This window comes from Panthera leo, chromosome A2 (assembly GCF_018350215.1).
Source record: "Panthera leo isolate Ple1 chromosome A2, P.leo_Ple1_pat1.1, whole genome shotgun sequence".
NCBI lineage: Eukaryota > Metazoa > Chordata > Mammalia > Carnivora > Felidae > Panthera > Panthera leo.
This window is the reverse complement of record NC_056680.1, coordinates 22550570-22575473: the sequence shown is the minus strand read 5'-3', so window position 1 is coordinate 22575473 and position 24904 is coordinate 22550570. Positions and strand designations below refer to the sequence as shown.

Here is a 24904-nt window from a genome sequence, read left to right as displayed (position 1 = left end):
TTTAGCATCCATTAAAGTTTCCTGTCTGAATTATTACTATAATCTTCTATCTCCACTATTTCTTCTATATTAGTTGGTATTCTACTGTAAAAGCTTTCCCTTAGCATTTATTTATGTATCTACCTATCTATTTATATCTTCTTGTTTATTTACATCTTATTAGAGTGGATTCAGGGACTCTTATTCAACACGGTAATCTCTTTTGAGTTGATATGAGTTTCTGTAATTTACAACCAGAATATTCCCCAGGAGGAGACAGTTTCTCTTGACAACACATTCAAGAGGTCCTTACAATCCTCACAGTTGCAAAGTTGCTTCCTGATGCTTCCATTCAGTCCCTCTGGCCCACTCTAGGAACTCCAAACTGTGTGAAGAGGAGGCACGCTGAAGATAAATGTGGCCAGTAAATAGCCTCTGGACCTTCCTGCGGCTGCCATGGAGGTGTGACTGTAGGAAACAAGGTGCTTCTTGCCCCATTCAGCTGACTCCTCTGCCCCTTCTCCTGCAACTTAGCCCAAAGAGCTGGGCTGGCCTCTCCACCTCTATCCTACTGTTACTGATCGTCCCCAGCACTTCTCCACCTCTCCCTGGAATCTCTTTTGTTTGGCTACCGTCCTGGCTCTATTTACTTCATATGTTGGTGTTATGCCTGAAAATGACTACCAAGTGGTGGGGGTTGATAGTTTCTCTTTCCCCTGCAGACCAATTCTTCACCCTTATGCACCTAGCTCAAATGCTTCAGAAGACAGAACAACATCAACCACTTCAATAGCTGGATTCAGTCAATGGTGGGTACCAGCAAGATATCAGAAGGCTAGATACTGTTATTGGGGTATTATCCCCCCAAATTCCACCCTTCTAGCTCACCACGACTGGTCGCACCCCTCTATCAAATAACCTTTCCATACAGCTACTCTTCCTGGGTTTTGGAAACCACTCCCCACTCATGTTCCTCAGGCTAGGAGGGTGGCTTACCCTGGGGTAAAACATCACTGCTTGTTGGTTTCTCTATAACCATACCTTTGTAAATAATCCCATAGAAATAGAACCATACCTTTGTAAATACTTCCTTTATTAAGCTTTCCTCCATTACCCCCATTTGAGTGTGCATTTTTTTACCCATAGATGGGGAGTGATGAAGAGGGACATCCATGGAACAGAGATACAGCCAAAGGCTACCTTTGGTATCACCACCTCTTTTGTGCTTGAATACTTAGATCTGCCTTTGTCATTTCCAACAAATGAAAACATACCAAAATAAACACTACTTCCTAATTGTGACCACATGCCACTAGAGGAGATGTACTCTAGCAAAGTACAGATTTAAGGATTAAGATTCATTCCTTCTGTCTGCTTAGCAGGGGGTAGTAAACACCACTGAACTCATTTTGACAATACAGATAAAATTTCCTTCAAGAGGGACCAAAAGGAACCTCCAGGTATTATTCAATTCCCTTGATGCCTTTTAATATGCTTTTTATATATATATGCAACATCAAAATCCTTCTCTGCCAGATGCAAGTGTGTCATAGTTGGATACAAAAGCCGCTGAAAGAAATTTATTAATTAGATGTTCAAATGCCATGTCAGTGAATGATTTAATTTTTAGATATAATATAACAGTCAATTCAAGATTACATCCGTCACAATTTTGCGTTCAGTCACCTAAAATGCAGCCAGGGAAGTGGGATTTGCTAATATTCTGCTGTCCAAAGCTGTCCATCTTATCAATATACCATTAGGAGTTCTGCTTATTATTGTTAGTTGACTGGTTAAGTCCTCCAGAATTGGGGAGGGGTTTGTCAAAATCTGGTTACGTGCATGTACGTGAGTGTGTGTTATCATTCACTATAACTGTCAGGGTAGAAAACTGTCGAGGATCACCACCCTGCCCTGTCAAGAAATGGACAGGCTTATTTTTAACTGCATAGCATCCTCCTGAAAGTCTCTCTCACTGAAAGCTGGTGTTTTGCTATACCTAGTGTTTCTCATTCTGCAGCCAACACACAAAAAATTTAACTCAACTATAATCAGTTACCTGCAAGTCTGCATCAAATTCATGTTTCAGATGTGCCTCTTCTGCAGCCTCCACAAGACGCTGAAAAGAGAGAAGGCAACGTGAAGGATCAGAAATGTGGCCCAGACCCCATTCCAACAATGTAAAAAGGCAAATGCTTCTCCATTACCCCCAGATGACAGACTGCATCATGGCATGTACACTATGACTTGGTCCCTTTGCTCCCATGAAACTGGAGACAGTAACATCAGTGTCAAAATCTGGGTTTTGCCTTCATCATTAAATCAAATTTTTCCAGCAAACATTTACTGTTATATGTGTATAAATGCACACGTGCTCTGCATCCATTTTCATAGCAATTTGTAACAACTCAAAGACACTGGTCCTTGAGGCCCAATAAGAATGACAAAACCTACCTAGAAGAGTGATTCCTTAGATATAGATGTCTCTTCATCACAAGATTTATTGAATTGAATCGAGTCCAACACTACGTGGGCTAACTTTCTCCCCCTTCAGTTTGGGAAATACTACTGATTTTAATTCCCTCACTCATTCAAAGCAATTATTTCTGCACCCAGTTCTAGTGTGTAATTATCAGGTGGCAATTATTTGGATTTATGGCACATCAATGCCACTGTGACCATCTGCATCCCAGTAAGAAAATCGCTGAAATTAGATCAATAACCAGAACCTTTAAATATACAACTCTTGTTACTCTTCTTAGCCAATTAAATTCAACCAATCCATATTCTTATGAAAACAATTTCATGAAATGCCATTCGAAGGCAATTAGTCAACTATCAAAATCATGTTTACTTTAATTTGAATTTGCCAACATTAAGTTGAAAACGTAGGTTAGAGGATGTTGCAGAAAACTCACTTAGTGAGATAATATTTCACGAAAATTTCATCGAACTAAAAGCAAAACCTTTAGATCCAAGTAAAAATCCAGCCATTTCTGTTTTCCTTCTGGTTACTCTTGTAACCTGCGCTGTCTTCAACTTGTTTTTTCTTGGCATAACACAGACCTGAGTTTAATAGGCCATGTTTGAAACATGGTGACATGGGTATTAATCTCTAAATGATTACAAATCAACAGACAAATGTTCCATGAATAATTATTCAATTGGATATGGAAATGAAGAGGTTGAAATATATGTGGGTAACATTAGGCACCAATACAGACCACTAAGCTCTCTCCATAGAACATGCAAAGAGATAGGTCAGCCAGAGACAGTGCTGCTCACAGACAGGAATCTGGGAGGGCAGCAAATCTGGCTTCCCACACTTTCTTTAGACAGTCAGGAAGGGGCTTCACCTTCTCTGGAGAATCAAAGAACAGATCCCAGGAGAACACTACAGAGCCAGAGCCAGAAGACCCAGTTCTCACCCTAGCCTAGATACAACCCACTACATCTTACTCAAGCCCCTTCCCCTGTCAGGCCTTGGTTTCCTCATTGGAAACACCTGAAACGGTGACCCTAGAACAGGGCTACTCCAAGGGCAGTCCCCCACCCGAGCATCAGTTTTACGAGAATGTGTTAAAAATGCACGTTCTCATGCCCCATCCCATCTTACAGAATCAGAGGCCCTGAGGGTGGGCCTAGAAATCCATTTTAACAAGCCCTCCAGGGGATTTGGAAGCCACTGAAGTTTGAGAACCACTGGCAAAAAAAACAGCATTCATCTTAGAGCTTGAATACATCCCTGCTGCCTTGATTAATGATATGCACCAGCTCTCCAAGTTTTCTCAACTTTCATTCGTCTTTTTAAAATCTGTGTATATGTGTATTTTCACTATAAGACAGTATATGCTTTCTAGAGGAGAAGCATACAGTTGAGAGGATGAGAAACAGAAGAAAAGAAAAATTAAGAAGAGACACTATTTATGTAGATTGGATCCATTGGCCCCAAACTTTCATTGCATCACAGTCTTCCTAGAATCATCCTAGACAGTGAAGTATGTCAGCCGCCGGGAATCACATGACCCAGTCTGCAAAGGCACCCGTGTGGATTTCGACAGATGAGTGACAGATAGTGATACAAGAAATTGATGTATTTGTGAGAGCTTATTCTTTTTTTTTTTTTAATTTTTTTTTAACGTTTATTTATTTTTGAGACAGAGAGAGACAGAGCATGAATGGGGGAGGGTCAGAGCAAGAGGGAGACACAGAATCCGAAACCGGCTCCAGGCTCTGAGCGGTCAGCACAGAGCCCGATGCGGGGCTCAAACTCACGGACCGCAAGATCATGACCTGAGCTGAAGTCGGAGGCTTAACTGACTGAGCCACCCAGGCGCCCCTAGAGAGCTTATTCTCTTAATCTCTGTAACAGATTGGGGCACCTGGTGGTTCAGTCGGTTAAGCTTCTGACTTCTGCTCAGGTCATTATCTCATGCCTTTGAGTTTGAGCCCTGTGTTGCACTCTATGCTGACAGCTCAGAGCCTGGAGCCTGCCTCGGATTCTCTGTCTCCCTCTCCCTCTGCCCATCCCCTGCTCACGCTCTGTCTCTCTCTCCTTCAAAAATAAATAAACCTTAAAAAAAATTTTTTTAATCTTTGTAACAGATTTAGATTTTCTGTGTATGTATCATGAAATCAGTTTCATATTGAGGTTTACAGAACGTGTATGAATATATATTTACACATAAATATACATGTCTGAGCACTTACATTATAAAAAAAAACAAACTCATGCATTTTGATTATGTATTTACTTAAACACACAGAAGTGGTTGTTTCATGATATCTAAATACTCCGAGAATCCAGAGAAGAAATGCTAATGACATGTACAAATGACAAAAAGAACAAATAAAATTTCATGATGACCAAGACAGAAAATATTGAAAGAAGTGAACAACTGGAAATGAAAAAAACAATAAGGCAGCATAATACCAACAAATAAGAGAACAAGATGGAAATAATAGGTAGTTGAAATTATCACGAAAGAACACAGCATGATATGTATTTCACATATTTAGTAAAAAGCATTTCATTTACCTTTGTGTATATATGTATATCATAATACCATTTAACATATTCATATATAACATAACATGAAATGTAATACAGTTCAACCACAAACACTGCAATATAAGTCATAGGGCACGAGGAGGTAACAAACTGGAAACAATTCAATACTATTGTACTGACTACTAAGATAAGGCAAAGCACTGTTCTCTGTGTGGTGCAGCGAGTACCCTGCTGGCCAGTTTTTACGTTCATTCTCAAATTAAATTTGCCACGTGCTTTTTTTTTTTAACTTAATTTATCTCACATATTTTTTGTTTCCATGAAGATATTTTACCATCAAGCTCACTACAAGACCTTAAGAAATAAGATTCAAAAACAGATGGTCCACTGGCAGCTACACATAATAGTTATCTCATGGAAAGCAAGTTAAGTACTTTCAAACAGGGCTCTTTTTCAAAGGATACATACTTCATGCAGTATGGGGCTACTGGAAGAGAGGCCTACATTTTATGGGAGAATTCAGGGGAAGATCCTCAAGAACAAGCTCATCGGTTATGCACAATGGTAATGACAAACAGCACACCAAGAACTTGTAGCTTTTGGAAAGAATAAAGGATAGTTGATCTTTCTTCTGAAATACTCTTATAAAGACACACAAATTAAAAGAAATGTTATTTAAGAAGGATATCATGCACCGGGGTGCCTGGGTGGCTCAGTCAAGTTAAGTGTCTGACTTCAGCTCAGGTCATGATCTCATAGTTCATGGATTCAAGCCCCACATCGGGCTCTGTGGTAACAGCTCGGAGCCCAGAGCCTGCTTCGGATTCTGTGTCTCCCTCACTCTCTGCCCTTCCCTGCTCATGCTCTGTCTCTGTCTCTCAAAAATAAACATTAGAAAACAATTTTAAAAGAAGGATATCATGTGCCATAAATTTACCTAAAACAGAATCCTGGGGACAAAAGTTCCTTTTATAAAAATAAATTGAATCACCATTTCAAAAAAGTCAAGACCATTCAACTTCCAACTCATGCTTGCCAGTAGAAAAGAGCAGCTTCTAGTGTCTCTTTCCTAAGCAAATCCCTTTATCACCTAAATCAAATTAAGTATGTTTTAAAAATAAGTTTGATCACTGCTTGCAGGTAAGAAAAATCAATTAAAATTTGCTAATATTTTAGTTATTATATAAGGAACCACTGAGCCCGAGGGAAACTGTTACTCTATTATACCTATTGGAAAGGCAGTGTGCTTTTAATAATAAGGAGTTAATTTTCTCTTGTATGAATTCCCCTTTTGGATCTGCAGATGGGATTACAGAATTGTGAATGTGGTTTTTAATTAAAACTGAACACTGGAAATAAAAATGGCTTTGAAGACTCGTATTCAAAACCGGGCTCTGAGGCAAGGAAACAGCAGTGTTGTCCGCCCGCGGATCCTCCCCACTTTAACGCCAAAGCATTCCCTCGCTCAACAAAAATGATAACAATGTACTAGAATATACATGCTGGCCTTGGAACAAAGCATCTACAAGCCAAAAAGTTGCCATTCAGGATGTGATGTATGTTTCAGCGACTTTATATTTCCAAAGAATGCTTCCCTTTTAGTGAAATAAATACAAACAAAAGCCATCTTTATAAATAAGAAATGCTAGAAGCCATGGACCATGGACACTATTTACAGCTACGGTGAAGGCAAAACTGCCAAGGGAAACAGTGGGATATTAAAGCGTTTCATTTTAAATCACATCTTATTTCTTCTTACAGTGACCCCACGTATAATGAGTACGATGCTACAGGACACACAGTCTCCAGTCTCCTCCTCCAAAACACTTAAATCAAGATGACAGCTATGGAGGTCAAACTTCCTGTCATGGTTGAGGAGGGGGGAAAACAGGACACCAAGTCACCGTAAAAACTGGATCAGAAGAAGAAAATGATTTTTTTTTGTTGTTCTACTTGTATTTTATCTTTTATTTTTTGTTTTTGTTGTTCCTGATCATTTTGGCTTAATAGGGGAAAAGACAGTACAGTGAGAGGCGGGAAAGGTAAGAGAAAATGTGATAGTAACTTACTACTGGACTCCTACCGAGTCTATCAGAATGAACAAATTATGTACAAATGAAAAGAAAAAAATTTTAATAAGAAGGGGGAAAGGCGGAGGAGGGAACCATTATAGGCAGAAATCCTTAAAGCAAAACAGAAATATAAAAACCATATGGAGAAGCAAAGAAAAATGATATTTTTATTTCTCATGTTAAAAGTAAAAAGCTTTGGCTTGTAAATGCTGTTATAATGGGATATTGGAATTTAACAAAGATTTTAAAGCACTTAATGTGCTTCATTTTGCAACAGTACATTTAATAATCTTACCTGCATTTTTATTGCCTTTTTTTCTGGAATGAATACATAATTATTTTTCCAAAAAAAAAGGGGGAGGGGGTTACATTCGACTGAGGGGATTATTCTAAGGAAAACCTGTAATCACTAACATGGCTTTGGGCTATACTGATGACTCGCTTGAAGCTAATGATTGAATTGTCAAGAATACCAGGGTTAGAGATCACGCGAGACTTCCTTCAAATCCAACAAGCACTAAACTTGGTGTAGAAGAATAACCATACAGAATGACCAGAAGACAGTACCACTGCCATCACGACCATACCCAGTGTCACATGGTTCATGTTTTCCTTACACTAGATTCAGCGGCTTTTGCTTGAAGAGCTAGTTTGATGCAGGAAGAGTTACACCTTTTGCCCATCAGTGTGCACCTAGGGGTAATGCTACCCTGGCACCATTTAGGGCAGGGCTTGAACTCAGCATGTTGACGGTCTACAGCAGCGAAGACAGAGGAGACCCTGGTCCTATCTGCATCCCAGATTTCAAATTCAATTGATCCCAGAAATAAAATGAAAAATCTCTACCCTCATTAAAATGCTGTCAGCACATGAAAATGTGTCTCTGAGAATCTGGACAAAATGGGATTGATTTGTTCCCAGGGCTAATTTCAAACACTCCTTTCTTGTATGAAGGGTCAGAAATCAGGGTGCCTGGATGGCTCAGTCAGTTAAGTGTGTGACTCTTGGTTTCAGTTCAGGTCATGATCTCATGGTTCATGAGTTCGAGCCCCGCACTGAGCTCTACACTGACAGCATGGAGCCTTATTGAGATATTCTCTCTCTCTCTCTCTCTCTCTCTCTCTCTCTCTCTCTCCTTCTCTCTCTGCCCCTCCCCAGCTCATGCTCTTGCTCTCTCAAAGTAAAATGTAAACTTAAAAAAAAGGGGGGGTCAGAAATCAATAGTTTAAGACCTATTAAGTTGGGGGGGGTGTAAGATGTTCAAACTTACATTTTCATTCCTTCTGGCATGGAAATCCCTTCCCCTTTGTTCTTGGGATGGAGTTTTTACTACTCTGTCACAGTATTGATTCATCTTTGCTGCTTTTGCACTAGAATAGTCAGATCACTACTTCCCAAAGTGTGGGGCTTGCACCACCAGTGAGCCATGAAACATGAGGTGCTTTATAGAAGGGTGAGGGCCACACACGAGGAAAACAGCAAGTGCAACATAAAGGGACAAGTGACAAAGAATACTGCCAGTAGGCTAGGAAGCTTCCCAGAAGAAGTGACATCAAGCTGTGCTCTAAAGGAAAACAGAAGAAGGAAAGGTGCTGAACCAGTGTTCCAGCCCATGGGAACATTGCACACAAAGTTCTGGAGGCAAGAAAATGTGCTGGTAGCAGCCAGATCTCAGAGACCTACACAGAGGCCACATCTATGAAAGATCTTCAGGCAATAAACCAGGGCCAAAGGAAATTACCTGGAAAGATGGACACAATTAAAGAAGAACGCTTTCCCTCCCAGTGAGAAATGCTGAAATCCACAGTTAGAGTCATATCTGAGAGCTTCACAATATTCAGTAATCCTTATTGATACAAATGTTTTTACTTTTCAATTCCGATAGAAATGACACATATAAATCACCAACTATCAAGATGATCATTTCTTTACAGAAAAACAGCTTTTAAGGAGCCTTCATTATTTCTTTGTTCCTGTAGAAGAAATAAGCTTTGTTGCACACGAATGAACATTTTGTATAAAATGACCTTCTGCCTGAAAACTGCAAAGATTGCTTCTGCTTTAAAAACAGCAAACATTTCAAAGTAGATTATAAAAGCTAATCTATAAAGTTTCCAGAGAAAGCAGGTAACGGAACAAAAGAGCAAACACATCGAGCATGTACCTGGGGCTCTCTCCTCCCTTCCTCCACTCCTCCCCCTTCCCAGCTCCTTCAGATTACATAAGCCTACATCAGACTTTTACAAGACAAAATAAGCCTAGACCTTTCATCAGAAGACAGGATCACAACCAAAGCAAACTACCTTTGTATCCACAGGAGATAGCTGTCATCAATTTGAGGCTGATTAAATTAATGCCTGTTATCAACAAGTGTAGCCAATTTCCAAACCAAAGCCACCTCATTCTACAGATAAGGCTGCGTTTGCCCAAGTGCAACATGTGCGAAGCCTCTACAGATAGAAACAGCCAAGCTTTGCTCAAGGGGCTGCCCAAGGACCATGGCAGCTGGGAGGAGTTAGGAAGAAAAGACAAGCAACGTTTTCAGATGATCCGGGATCTTATGGAATGGCCCTCCGTTTACATAGCCTTCTTGGGAATGGCTTACTTTATTACCAAAATCAAGTCAACTTAACCACAAACCTTGAAAAGTTCCCTCAGAACTCTTCAGTTGTGGGATAACTGGGCTATTTCCTTTGTGGGGAATGAAATTATCATTAACTTCCTAAGGAGGCAGTCCAGGATGGAGGGGAAAGTCCAAGATGAACAGGATTATAGAAGTTTGAGGATAAACATTTGTTTTCCACAACCAAAGGAAATCACCTATCCCAGAGGACTCCTAACAGTAAAAAAAAATCCTGTTCCAGCCCTTAATTACATCTTTTCCAGGACTTACTCGGAGGTGTGAAACCCACAATGGCAGAGTATGGAAGGTACCATCCAGATAGCTAAGGATGATGGGAACATCTACATAAGACAAGGCACAGCTAAGTTAACAAGGTGTTATTGCCAGTGGGAAAATCTGTCCTACGGAGTTTCTATTCTGAGTTGTAGTTCCCTTCTGTTCAACTTACTTTAACAAGTGTTTGATGAGAACCTATCAAGTAACCAGAATGGTACCAAGAACTGAGTGGGACATCAAGCAATAAATAACTTAGTCCTGACCCACAAGAAGCTTTTGGTCCAGCAGAATGAGAACAGGTCTCAGAGCCCAAGGACAAAGGTTTAAATCCAGATCACCCTACTAATTAGCTGCTTCTTCTGGGAAAAACCTTAACTTGTCTGAGCCCTGATTTTCTTATCCGAGGCCCTGAAATAATACCATCTTTCCTCTTACTTCGGTGTGTGAACTTGGTGAGAATGTAGACACAAAACATTTCCTAAGGATTCCGCGCAAGTGCAAGAAATTATTATGATGGGGCAGGAGAAGAGACAAGATGTTCAGGCATAACACAGCTTGACTGTAACAAGGAAAGCTCACAGAGTCTATGCCTCCCACGGTTGGCTCTCATATGGGGAGAACTTGGAACAACGCCTCAAGTTCACAGTTACATGGAGGTTATGAGAACGTCGATTCTGCTGCCAAGGAGAGGACTCCAAACCTTGTGTTCACAAACACAAGGCTGTGCACCTGCTCCTTAAGGACTGGTTTTCAGAATCCACCAGTCTTTTCCAGCTTCTGCAGCAAAATCCGTGATCGGTGAGGCTGAAAATGGAATGAGGCCAGGGCCTTTATTGAAAGGTTTGACTGATGTCCTCAGAATGGCACAAACACAGAAATTAAGCTGTTTGCCAAAGCAAGCTCCTTTGACGGATGGCACCTGAGACGTGGAGCAGGCCAATAAGTGTGGCAGGCAGTTCCCAGCCCCTGGCCCCAAACAATGGCCAGGGAAAGAAAAGGTTCTTTCAACTTGAAAGCAGAAAAACACAGAGCAACCTTCACGTCCATTCAGACTTTACCTACTCAAGATGGAGTTTTACATAAATTTGATGCATAGAAAACCTATCCCAGTTCTCTTTTTATTCTTTCCTTCTATCTTTCCATATAAGTATTTACCAGGCAACTTCAGCTGGAGGTCAGGGGGCAACATATTTTGGTCCAGAGAGCAGGCTCTGGGGTCAGACAACCTGACTTTGAATCCTGGCTCCAGCTACTTCATGAGAGAGAGTACTCTGGGCCAAAGTCCTGGAACACAGTAAACATCCATTGGTGTTAGGTCTTCTCATTGTTGATGATGACACCAACGGCCGTGATTAGGATGATGACACATATCAGAAGAATTATGCCAGGGCTTGGGCCATGAAGACAACTGGCACCTTTGTTGTCTAGTTGGGAGGAGAAGGAAATCATTAGACAGTGTGGTGTGGGCCACAATGGGAGGACCACATGGGTGACAACAGCAAATAGCTGTTGGGTTTCACACCTCCTGTCCCCATGTGAAGCTGCTCTAAGCGTTTGAGTCAATCAATCAAGTTAATCCTCACAACCATCCCATAAAAGAAAGCACAGAGAGTATCCCAAGTCTACACATGGGGAAAACAAAGGGCAGAGAGAGTAACGTGCAATGAAAACTCAAAGCAGGAAACAGACAACCCTGCCAGGGCATGGGACACCATGGGGAAGGTTTCATCAATGATGGGACTGTGAGCCTGGCTTAAAGGATGAGTGAAAGTCAGCCACATGGCCAAGAGAAATGACGGGGAGGGAACAGCAAAGGCTCCACAGGAGACCCGTGTGTCTGCAGAGCTGCAGGTGGTCTGGAATGGGGGAGGTAAAGGGGAGGAGGGTGCCAAAAGGCAGGCAGGTATGGCTCAGGTGAGCAAGGACAATGAGCTAGGTGAAGGGATCCTGTGTCCCATGCACAGCGGGGACAGGGCACTGAAGAGGTCCAACTTGGCAGAAGAGTGACATGACGACCTCTGGACATTAAGTCATCTTTATACTAATCCGGGAGCACTGCTGAAAAAACAAGTTATAAGCGGATAAACCGGAAACAAGAAGATACTGATGCAGGGAAACTGCTCAATTTAATGCCACTGATTACACAAATATTTCAACCCATCAGCGAGTCCTCTGGACTATCCCTCTAAAATATACCTTATGTTTACCACCATTGTTATCATCTCCCCATTAGAACCTAGTCAAAGCCACAACCATCTGTTCCTAGACACCAGCCTAACAAGACCCCAGCTTCTGCTCCAAGCCATCTACACTGCCAGAAGGACCTTTTAAGAGTAATTCTGATGGCATCCCTCCCCCGTTGAAACCCTCTGATGACTTCCCATTACTCATGACCATGACTCACAGGCTCTTCATGATATGCCCTGCACCCTCAGCGGCCTCCTTCTGCACTGGCTCCAGATCACCACAGACTTGTCTCTGTCACCCTTCCTGTTCTCGTGGCTAAGGATCCTCAGATGTTTGCCCCCTCCTCCTTGTCATCCACGCTGTAGCTCCCATGACCCCTCCTCAGAGATACCATCGCCATCCCACCTCGCACAAAACAGTGACATGCTGTGTTCTTAAAACAGCACTGAGCGCATGGCCAATGCTCAAAATGCAGCTGTTGCACAACTTAACAAAGATCCGTTATTTACCCTACTATGCGCCAGGTACTGTGTTTGGCTGGGACTATAAAGTTTATAAGATATACCTCCTTCCCTTGAGGACATTAGAGTCTAGGGAGGGAAAAAGAAAACCAGACAACCAGAACTCAATGTGATAAAGGTTCCAAGAGGAGGAAGCCCACTGAGCGATCAACTAGACCAGGCTTACAGGTGCAAGGAGGCTTCTCATCTATGTTGACACCAGAAGGACAAGCGATAGCCCAGGAAACAGGAAGGTCCTTTCAGGATCAGGAAACTGCATGTGCAAAGACCCCAAGGCAAAAGACAACATGACAGACACACTCAGGCAATCACAAAAAGTTCAGTATATGGACACATGTAGAGGTGGGATTGCATGGAGCGAGGTAGCACAAAAGGAGGCTGGAGAGTTTTAAGCAGCTAAGTATTATTGAAGTTATATAGATTTTTAAAAATTTTTCAGAAGGTGATCTGACGCAATGAAGAGAAAGACTACAGAAAAAGCACGTTAAAGCTATTCAGAAGAGTGAATCTGCAAGACTCGGAGGCCAACAGGCCAGAGAGAATGAGGGGACAGAGTAATGCTAACTGGCTTGGTGCTGTTAACCACTAGCCAGTACCACCCCCAGGAGACACCAAGGAATGGTCAGAGAGGCAGATGGAGCTCAGAAGGAACACTTGAGAAAAGAAGGCTGGCAGGTGTTGCGAAAGCTCAGAGTGACACCAAGTAACGTAATGATGGAAGATCTGCTGAAGAAGGGCATATGCTGGATGCTGCCTGTGGATTCTCAGCATCACTGAAGCAACCCCTTCTATGGCAAGGGCTAGAAGCCTGAAAACTACCTGTTCTAGAATCCCTTACCAGCAGGGATTCAGATTAGATTCGGAGAGACCTACAAGGCAAAAACGGCAGATGCCAATGTTCTCCAACTGAAGCTATGGGCAAGTGTGTGGGCATCTGCAGATGGCACAGGTCTTTTGCTGGTGTCATCCACATGCCCTCCTGAGAATTACCCACTGAGTGTACAGAGGCTCAGGCCGCTGGTGGTGGTTCCCCGTGACCATGGCACTTCCCGAATCTATGCACTTGGGCAGCAGCTTCCCTGAACCTCGTGCCCCCCGGTTCTGCCAACTATCAAGTGAGCTTTAAGCTCCTTATGTTAATCCCTGCCTACTTAGAATACCTAAAGGCTTTTTGGCTTTTCTGGCCAAACCTGAGTGAACTGGAGGGTTAAGTACGCAAGAACCATTTTAGAGCAGAGGTAGGAGCAGGGTCCAATGTGCAGGGAACAGAAAAGTGGGAGGAACTGAAGTCTGGGAGAGTAATCCAGATTCCTGTATGAAAATACTAGGAAGGAAGGAAGGAAGGAAGGAAGGAAGGAAGGAAGGAAGGCAGGCAGGCAGGCCGGGGGGTGGGGAGGAAGGAAGGAAAGAAAAAAAGGAAGGAGGGAGGGAGGGAGGAGAGATTTAGGCCCTGGCAGGAAGGGAATTCAGGGAGAAGGAAGGTTTGAGGATGAAAACATGCTTACGGTAACAAAGGCAGTAATAAGAACTGTCCTGGGAATCTCCCTGATGACCCAGCTCAGGGAAGCTCTACAATCCTTTCCAGGCCCAGCCATTGGACCCAGGTCTCCAATTCCAAGGCCCTTAAACTTAGACTTTCCACTTTATCTCCTAAGGAGATTCCAGATGCAGTCAAAGAGAAGCCACTACACTGGAGGGAGACGCTGTTTCATTCAGTGCCTGGACCACATAGTCTATGATACATTACTACTTCTTTTTACTATCTTTTATTTTCTTGGGAAGAGCTCAACTATATTGTATACATTTGTTAAAAAGCAGTAATTTGTTCAACGTAAATATTTAAAATATGTCACAACTTGAAATATGCTTTGTCATTTCTTCACATCATAACATACTGGGAGCTTTAGAGGAAAAAACGTCCAAATGGCCTGGGTCACCCCTGACTTTTGAAGGACCTTGGGTAAATAGGCCCAAGCTGCTTTTTACTCCTCTAAGGTAAAGTAAAACACATGTACTTATGTGTGAAGCTTATTCCAAATGAAATCAAGAATGAATAATGAAAAATAAGACTATTCCCATGACCCTGGTCCCCAAATGTTTTACACAAGCCCCCTGCTTCAATGTCCTCAGGAAAGGCCCTCCTCCCACAATGTAGAAATAAAATCCTGACGCCAATACTCTGAACCTTGTCCGATACTTTCAAGAAGATGATGGCTCCAACTCAAAACACGGGGTGGCGAGGGAACCGATCCTGGGGTGCCCGTGGAGAGCTGAGTAAACCAAGGGGGATAGGCTCTGAACGAAGTGTATCTTTCAGCTCATTTTCTGTTATTTGTCCCTTCTAATTCTCGTATGTTCCTCTGTGTTCAAGAAATGACATTTTCACCCTCCAGAACCAAACTTCACATTTTTACATTTCCAAGGATGAGATGCTAGCTTAAAAGATAAGCTGACTCTCCCCTTTTTAATGCCCAGGTAATGAACTGAAATTGCATATAAAGTTTGAATTTTTATGGGAAGTTATTTTTATGTTTTATTCTCTCGGTTTCAACTCTCTCCTCTGTCAACCCTTAATTATAACTTTATTTCAAAATGGCAAGGAAATACGCAGATATAGAAACACATGATAGTGGTACAAGATTTGAGGATTTCCTTTTTAATGAAGAAAAGACGGAGCCCATGAAGGACTCAATCCATTTTCCATAAAAGTAAACTAGGACCAAAACCTTAAATTCTCTCGACGTCTATGCAATGCCTCATTTGTAGACCGTGCTTGCTCCTGACATTCGTCATGCCTTGCTCACACACAAGCCCCTCCACAGCCCCGCACGCCTTGCAGTTCGGGCTCTTGTAGCTCTCCAGTGCTCTTAAGGACCAAACAGAATGGAACCTTAGGTTCAGCACAAAGCACTGAAGGCACTGACCCTCCATGTTCACCCCTCTGCTGCCCTCCCCGCCTGCGTTTACTGTGAAATAGACGCACACAGAAGTAGTAAGTTCAACCATACCAAATTTCCATTTTGTGAATCAAAAGGAGTTGAGTATCAGCCATTCTACATAGTTTAGGCAAATTCATAAAACATATTTGAGCTTCCGTGGTTTTCAAATTCCCACAAATGTTCCGAAGGAGTGAAATCGTTTTGAGCATATCAAGCAATCCTAGGCAGATGCTAAAGAAGGGAACGGACATGATCAAGACCCTCCTCTGTGCCCAACTTTACAAATGGTTGTCCATTTAAGCCTTACCATAAACCCTCGGGGGGCTATCACATCCCCACTGCACCAACCGGAAACAGTCTCACAGGGATGGAGAGACCACCCCAAAGTGACGCAGCAGGTGAGGTATGAGATTAGGAGTGGAACTCATAACACTCTCACTTGGTTAAACTTTAGGAAGACTCAAACCGTTGATGCCAACATGGAGGCACTCTGGAGTGACAAGGGCCCTCGGAACCATGGCCACAAGCAGCTGTCTCAACTGGTCCTTCAGCAAAGACACTTAAATCTAACAAGCAAATAAACTGAGGCCAGGATTCTTGCCTAGACCTTGACTTTCACGAGTATTTTGCTGTAAAACCAGGTGTAAATTGAGGGGCGAAAGAGCTAGAACAGAAGAAATTACACATTCTGTTACCTTGTGTGTTATATCAGAAAGCATGCCCATCACCTAGTTATCTGACAAGAGACGAGAGAATGAGCAGACTGATTTTGGTTACAACTTTCTTCCTGTCCCAAAAACATGGATGAAAATCTAGATTTGAAGAAAAAAGAAGATAATCTGAAGGCCAGTGATTGTCTAATATCTCTCACTGCTGAGGGGTCCTCCCTTTGGGGCCTGGAGACCACTCCGAGAACTTTCTGCTTCCATCTCCATGGTGACAGGCTGGCTGGCACAAGAGTGAAGACCAGACGTTTAGTTTTTGATGCTCTGGGAGAGGCAGCAGCCTTAGGTAGTCTGAGAGCAGCTCTAAAGCACTGACTGTTAGGTCAAGTCCAGCTCCCTCCCCATGGGTGAGCCAAGCAGAATTGGCTCAGTAGCAGCAGACACTCCAGCAGGGACAGGCTGCAACAGCTGGGGGGTGTGGTCTTCACGCTGTACCGCTCAGTGCCTTTCAGCAGCGTCCCCGCAAATCAACAGCTAGGATCTCTGATTTTATGGGACTTAATGTTGGATGAGACATAGATAGCAAGCAAGGGGACAAATATGTTAGATCACAGTAGGTGAGGATAAGTGTCCTGAAAATTATAAAACAAGGCAACACAGTAGAGAATGACAGCAGTACAAATATTTGGGGTGGTCAGCAAGGGGATCCCTGCAAAGTTGATACCTGAATAACAAAAAGGACCCCAGAGGATATCTGGAGGAATAACCTTCCAGGAAGAACAGCCAAACAGCAAGTGCAAAGGCCCTGAGGTGCTGGTTGCTGAAAGCAAAAATAGGTCCATAAGACCATCTAAAACCGTTGGGGCCAGGAAACACCTGGGTGGCTCAGTTGGTTAAGCATCTGACTCTTGATTTTGGCTCAAGTCATGATCTCACAGTTCCTGAGATTGAGCCCTGTGCTGAGCTCCACACTGACAGCACGGAAACTGCTTGAGATTCTCTTTCTCCCTCTCTCTCTGCCCCTTCCCCATTCGTGTTCTCTCTCTCCTCTCTCTCTCAATAAATAAACTTAAAAAAACAAACCAAAACACTGTGGTGGGGCGGGGTGCGCCTGCATGGCTCAGTCGGTTAAGCACCAGACTTCGGCTCAGGTCATGATCTCACAGTTCGTGGGTTCAAGGCCTACGTTGGGCTCTTTAAAGACAGCTCAGAGCCTGGAGCCAGGCTTCGTTTCTGTGTCTCCCTCTCTCTCTGCCCCATCTCCGCTCACACTCTGTGTGTCCCTCTCTCTCTCAAAAATAATAAATAAACATAAAAAAAAACCATTGGGGCCAGTATGCTATGCTAGTTCATCTGGATTTTAAAAGATGAAAGAATACACGTATCTGTATTTATTACAAATCCCCAGTGAGAGCTAGGGCAGCACCCCATAATCAAATATTAATATTTGTGTAGTAAGACATGATTATTCACATTAAATAGAACAAATAAATATTATACATATCCACATGTCATTTCAGATCAAGCTTTTCCACCAAATGAGTTATGAAAAATTCTCAATTTTCAGAGAGTTCTGGATTTCAAAATTGCAGTATGAAATTGTGAACTTGGAAAAAATTAAGTTGAGGGGCGCCTGGGTGGCTCAGTTGATTAAGTGTCTGACTCTTGATTTTGGCTCAGGTCATGATCCCAGGGTCATGGGATCGACCCCCGTATCAGGCTCCATGCTGAGCACAGAGCCCGCTTGGGATTCTTTCTCTCTCTTCCTCTGCCCCTCTCCCCAACTAGTGCTCTCGCTCGCTTGCTCTCTCTCTCTCTCCCCCCCCTCAAAGGAAAAGAAAAGAAATAAAAAATTAAGTTGATATAAGTGTCTCAGTTTTATGTTGTTAGCCATGAAGTTTTCTCAGCCCTTTGGCCCAGCTACCACCTGGGCCAGCAAATGACAACATTAAATGAGTAAGGACAGATCAAATAAATGGGAATGGGAAGAGAGGTCATATTGCAGTGAGGAAGATGTCCAGACAATGTGATGTGCATCAATTACCACATTATAGTGATATGCACACAACTTGGCAAATCTACTAAAATCACTGAATTGGACACTTAAAATGGGTGAATTGTACTGGATGTCCATTATACCTCAATAAAGTTGTTAGAAAAAAACCATCAATAGGAAAAACTCTGAAGTGTGAACTAATGTACTAGTTTGCAAATGTAGAAACCCTCTTATATATTGCATGATGCTAGTTTCTCACAGTAAAAGTATTCTTAGTAAGGTAAAACAATACAGTCACTTTGGAAAACAATCTGGAAGTACCCTGAAAGGTTAAAGGCAGACTTACTATAGGACCAGTTAATTCCATTCCTACGTATATACTCAAGGAAAACAAAAACTTACACACAAATGTTCATAGCTGTGCTATTTGTTAACAGCCAAAAAGTGGACACACCCAAATGTCCACCAAGCAATGAATTGGATAAAATGTGGTACATCCATATAATGGAATATTATTTGGCAATATAAAAGAATGAAGAACTGATTCACACCACTACACGGATGAACCCTGTAAACATCAAGCTAAATAGAGGGAGTCAGTCACAAAAGACCATGCAGTGTATGGCTAAAGGTATTGCGGTTTCTTTATGGGGTAACGAAAATGTTCTAAAATTGATAGTGGTGATGGTTGTACAGCTATAAATAGACTAAAATCTACTGAATTGTACACCTTATAAGGGGGAAAATTATATGATATGTGAATTATATTTCAATAACACTGTCACCAAAATAACAAAGAGGTGTTTTTAGTATACCAGGGTGGAATTCAATACGTTTTGTTGTCTGATTTCCTTCAAAGCATACAATGACTCCTCGGCACCTGCCACGTTAGTGAATACAACCTGCCAATCACCATCAACACAGGGAAAGTTCTCATCCCGAGCAAGTGTGTGGAGAGATTTAAATCTCCTTTAAAGACTTATTTACTTGGTTCTTAATTGGGATCTTTTATGCGTCTTTAGCACAACAACCCATTTTAGATTAACTAGCTAAATTACTATCATTTGCAATAACTGTGACAAGAAACACTAAATAAATATTATTCAGATAATAGTAAGTTAAATACATTAAAATGATCCTTAGAAGTGTGTTCTATTGTGAACATTCAACCACTGGAGTCTAAGAATTAGGCTTCAATGGCATCTAGCAGAATTCTAAGGTCGATTCACAGCTCATATACAAACAGCACTAATTAAAGATTTTCTCGGGGCACCTGGGTGGCTTGGTCGGTTGAGCATCCGACTTCAGCTCAAGTCATGATCTCGCAGTCTGTGAGTTCGAGCCCCGCGTCAGGCTCTGTGCTGACAGCTCAGAGCCTGGAGCCTGTTTCAGATTCTGTGTCTCCCTCTCTCTCTGCCCCTCCCCTGTTCATGCTCTGTCTCTCTCTGTCTCAAAAATAAATAAACGTTAAAAAAAATTTTTTTTTAAAAAGATTTTCTCACTTTTTGGGAAAGTAAACACCAAATGGAGGAAAAGATCATCGGTTAACAATAACATTTTGGAATGCTTATAATAATTTATTAGTGTTTATTTATATCCCACCTCATCCCCAAAAGATTTTCCCAGTTTGTATGCTACATTAAAAAGGGGGGGGGGCTCTATTATTAAACTAATTAAGAGCAGCTCATCTTAAGGGACACGAAACCTATTAGTCAACAAATATTTATTAAGCATCTACTGTATATAAAGAACCAGGCAGTGCCAGGCACTGAAGGGAGCTAAAATAACCCTGTCTCTGCCCCCTAGGAATTTATAGCCATATCTGGCAATAATTAATAATTACCCCTGATGCTATGTGCCAGATTTCCAACTCACGAGGTGGAGGAGTTGAGGGAAGAAACAATGACTTCCACTACTGAAGCCAGGAAGACAGAGCAGACAGGTTTTCTTCTAACGTTAGAAGGTGTTTAGGACGTACACAGATTCAGAGAAAAGATAAGCTTCAGGAACAAAGGACAGAATAGTCTGGGCACAGAGCTAAGTATGGCAAGACAGCAGATCGGGGGCCAGCTTGGGGCAACGCCTGGACCATCAGTGCAAGGCTGAACTTTATACCACCTGAGTCCAAGGAGGTGCCAGAGGAGAAGTGACTCAGGGTGGTGAGAAGCCCATGGCGGATGGACACAGGGAAGGAGATTAAGAGGAAAGCACAAGGCCTAGGCTTGTCCCACAACCATGCAGACAGCTCCCCAGTGCAGCCGCGGCTCTCCAGCACAGCCAAGTCTAACTGCATTCCACCAACAGAATGAACTTAGTCCTACTCTAAACCGCTATTTAAAACAAAGTTTGTGTCATTAAAGTATTTTACAGATTTTTTTTTAATAAAAGAACAATGTTTTTTCATAAAGTTTCAGGCCTGGGGGCATTGGGGGAGGAGAGACAACACTTTCAGTGACCTATCATAGCCCAGAGATATTGATGTTATAGATATACATATCTGTGATTATTTCTATGCTGTTAATTAAGCTGTCCTTACTTGGGGAAGTGTAAGCAGGTTGAAAAAACATAGCAAGAAAGGTTTTAAGGAAACCACACCCCCAAATATTAGCTTGCTTCTGGACACATACACAGATTAAACTGATGACATCATACAAGCTGGTTATATGCTGAAAATTAGTTTATACAAACCAGAAGAGACCAGTGACTTTCCTGGGTTCTGTCCCTTTTACTTTTCTTTCCTTTCCTTTCTTTCTCTCTCTCTCTCTCTCTCTCTCTCTCTCTCTCTCTCTCTCTGACTCTCAAAAGAAGTCCAACTATTATTTATTAAGCAAAAACTAATAAGACACAGTCCCTCTTCTTGAAGATCCCCCATTGAACAAAATTATAAAGGAGACAAATATCTAATCAAACTACTATTGGATATGATGAATGTTAAAGGTAACTCAGACATGGTAATTTTAAATAAACACTAAACAATCATAACTATTAATAAAACAAGTCAAAACAAGAATACTAACACGTGCCTATGTATTCTAATAAAATCTTGTTCCTCATATAACTTCCCATATTTGCCAATACTTCATGAAGGCAAACCACTTAATTTATTCTGTTTAATAAATCATAGCTTTTAACATGCTAACTCAATGCATACCATCAATGGTACATCTCACTTTGCTAGTAACCTAATACATAACCAACATACAGCAATGGATGGGGAGTCATGGGACAGACCAGTACCAGAGGTCAAGGTGGGCAGGCATCTAAAGCATGCAGATGGCAGGTAACACTTTACAAGGTCAGGGGCAAGGAAAGGGCAAAAACAGTGTTACAAAGTCCAAAAGGGCTGGTGGGAACATAACCCAGGACACCCTGGGAAGACATGATGCTGAGGCAAGATCCTGGCCTGATTAATGATTAAGGTAGATTTATACAGAAAGGCAAGCTTTAAAGGTTTAAAAAGGGACTAAGAGACTAGAATGAGCTCTTCTAGGTACCAAGTTAGGGGGCAGGGTTTGCCGTCAGGGCTCTTTCCAGACCCTGTAAGCCTGCATGTCTCTCTTGCCTTAATCCCCTGGGATGATGTTTTTAAGCACTCAGAGGGGCAGTGTTTCCCATGATGCCTCTGCTCCCTCTGTACCAGGGACTTTGACAGCTACTTCTTGTGATTAGATGGTGGTTGGGGGGTCAGAACTAGACTCTGGGGCTTCCCTCTCTCTGGATGCTGACCCTCAGGGAGGCCACTCAGGGCTGGAAACAATGTCTCTGGAGACAATAAGGTGGGAGGCACCTCGTACAAGGTTAGGGGCACGTGAGTGCCGACGAGCAGAGAACCTCCAGTACTCACAGCAGGCTGGGGCAGAGCTGACGCTCACAGGAGTGGTCTGCTCTTTGGTAATTTCATTGATTTTAAAGAAATCTCTTCCTTGATGAAGGATCAAGGAAGTGAGTTCACTGAATAAAATTTAGGGCACAGAAATATTGGCTAGTCTGGTAGTTAAAAACAACAACAAACGACTGTAAACAATATTACTGGACAGCTGTTGGAGGACAAATTATTGGAAAAGGTGAGCTGGTACTAGGAGAACTGGACCTGGCAGTTTATCAAGTGCGAACAGGGGAGGATGCATGAGTTCTATGTCAATAACCGTTTCATCACTCCCGAGGACTTCAACCTGGCAGGTGCCTGGATTCCCGCCACAACATTTGCTGGCAAAATGCATTTGCCTTGTCTCCCCATTTTCTCTGCTGTCTGCTTTGAATGTGCAGCACCCTTCCATTTGGAGGCCACTTTCCTCTTTATAAGCCTGGTAGCCTCTTCCAAGAACCTTAACCATAATTGCAAGATTATTTGGAATAATGCAAATATGCATGAGGTTAAACAGCTGCCTTTTTCTCATCAAGAGGCATCTGGGAAAAGAAGGAAAAGGAAGGAAGGTTAAGGAAAACTGAGCCCAAAATCCAAGATCCGTGTCTACTGAATGTTTAAGCTCGTGGTTTCCAGGGTGAAATGCACAGGCCCTTCTGAGTTTCTTCTCCTGATTTTTCAGTTGTATCAAGAAGCTTTACTCTATGGGCAAAAAGCCTGTATCATTTCAGAAAAAAAAAAAAAATCTAATACATATGTGGGGCTGGCATAGCTCCTGCGAATCCAATCTAAGCCCCTAATCTTTGCATCCTAATGGGTTTAAACATTTTCTGACAAGGGGAAAAATGTGTTTACATTTGCTTTCCAAGTTTCAGAGCAAACTATTTTCGAGTCCTAGGGTTACTAATTTTCAAAAGGAAAGCCTAACTCCTCTTTCATTTTGGTAGATTTTCTAAACAAAGTACAGAGTAGTGGAAAAAGTAAGTCCCACGTCATAATCATTGAACACCACGTGCTATCCAAACCAGTAACAAGCAGGTGTCTTCTCCACAGGTGGTGTCTCTGGCTACACTCATCTCACCCCGCTCAGCAAGCTCCTATTTCTCCTTCAACACCCTCATTGAATACCCTCTGCTCTGTGAAACTTTTGTTAAACCCTCCAAAGCAGAATGAAGAGCTCCTCACTCTAAGGCCCCAGACCCCTTTCAAAAGAATATTTCACAAATCTATACTGAGCGGAGAAGTATGCTTCATCTGTATTGTACTGTAAGCATCAGCCACAGAACTGACCCACCCCTCCTTCTATCCCTGGATACCTTGGGCTTGTCCACAATAGTATGCTCAGGGCTTAGGTGAGTACCCCCTGCATGGTGATGCTCCATCAGTGTCCGTCCATCAATGAACAATTCTTCCCATCTTTCTCTAGCCCACTCCCCTTCCTCCTAGCAGGCTGATCTCTGGGACAGTAGACTATCTTGTTACTCAGGTTTTTGCTAACCTCTGGCACACAGTGATCACTCAATAAGTATGCGCTGACTGTATGAGCGAATGAATGAATGAAAAAATATAAAAGCATACAGTGCCCAGTCCCCACCAGGCATTTAACACAGGTATTGAATTAATGGCTCCCTACTCTGGACTTCTTTATCTGCCTAGACCTCCTGTCACTCCACATTTTATACCTTGTATCTTATCTCCTGGAATAGAGGCTCCCTAGGGTCTAGAACTTGCTTGATTGATCAGTGCACTTAGTGAAGCATACTGAACCCAGAAACCACTCAAGCGACTGTTGACTATTTAGCAAAGAGTACATGACACTGTAGGATACTTGGGGTAGCCCCCTTCACTCAAAGAAGGTCCAACAACATGAGTTGGTAAGTTGAGCTCGGGTTTGTGAAACACAAGTTTCACTATCTAATTACAGATCACAAAACTCGGTGACTGCTGCCAGCTCTCTGCTTTCTCCAATTCTTTATCAGACAGAAATAACATAAAATTTTTCTTCAATCTACTATATAAAATAAAGGGCAATGCATGAGATGGGACACATTAAACTCAGGTTTCTCTGACAAGGGAGTTCAATATGTTATTAGTCAAATACAATGCTTGGAAAAGCTAAATATGATTATTTACTCAATGGTTATTCATTGATGTCAAAAATGCTACTTTTCATTCAGCACCTTCCTCATTCCACTTCCTTGCACTTATTTTTAGTTTAGAACAAATGCAGTCTGTGAATTATGATCTATATTGTAATAAATAGCTGAGGAGAGTCACTGTATTCAAGCGAAAAAATAATCAATATTGGGAAATGCAATGGTCTTACTTCAAACATCTAAAATTGTTATATAATTGGCTTTCTTCCATTTGTCATCCTTTTTTATTCACAATTTTTTTAGACTGAAGGAGTAACTTGACCTACATGTGTTAAGAGGAAAAGAAATCACTTAAGTAGCAGCAAATGAGATACTATTATCACAGTTCAATATAAAATTGCCGTCCATCATTTAAACAATTTGATCTGTGGCAGGGGCAGGAAATTTCCATAGACATTCTTAAAGACTACAAACATTTTTCAAGCTATCAAATTAACAGGCACAGGAATAATTAGATGTTGCCCAAGGTCTTTCTATTCTGAAGGGAGAGATTTTTCAGGAAGATAAAATTGTGTGTCCCTGTTGTTTTGGTATTTGGTCTTAATGAAAACAGGACCATGTTTCAGACAATGATTGAGCTACAAAGGGTCAAAAAGGTCTTCACTAATTATTTT

At 42.0% G+C, this 24904-nt stretch overlaps 1 protein-coding gene across 1 annotated transcript in view; it reads right to left on the bottom strand.

Annotated features, from left to right (window-relative positions):
• Window positions 1–24904, bottom strand: part of CACNA2D3 (calcium voltage-gated channel auxiliary subunit alpha2delta 3) — an 859990-nt gene that overhangs the window by 607579 nt on the left and 227507 nt on the right. The window contains exon 4 of the mRNA XM_042929688.1: window positions 2039–2098. Coding sequence (XP_042785622.1) covers window positions 2039–2098 — 60 coding nt within the window. The remainder of the gene's footprint in view (window positions 1–2038; window positions 2099–24904) is intronic.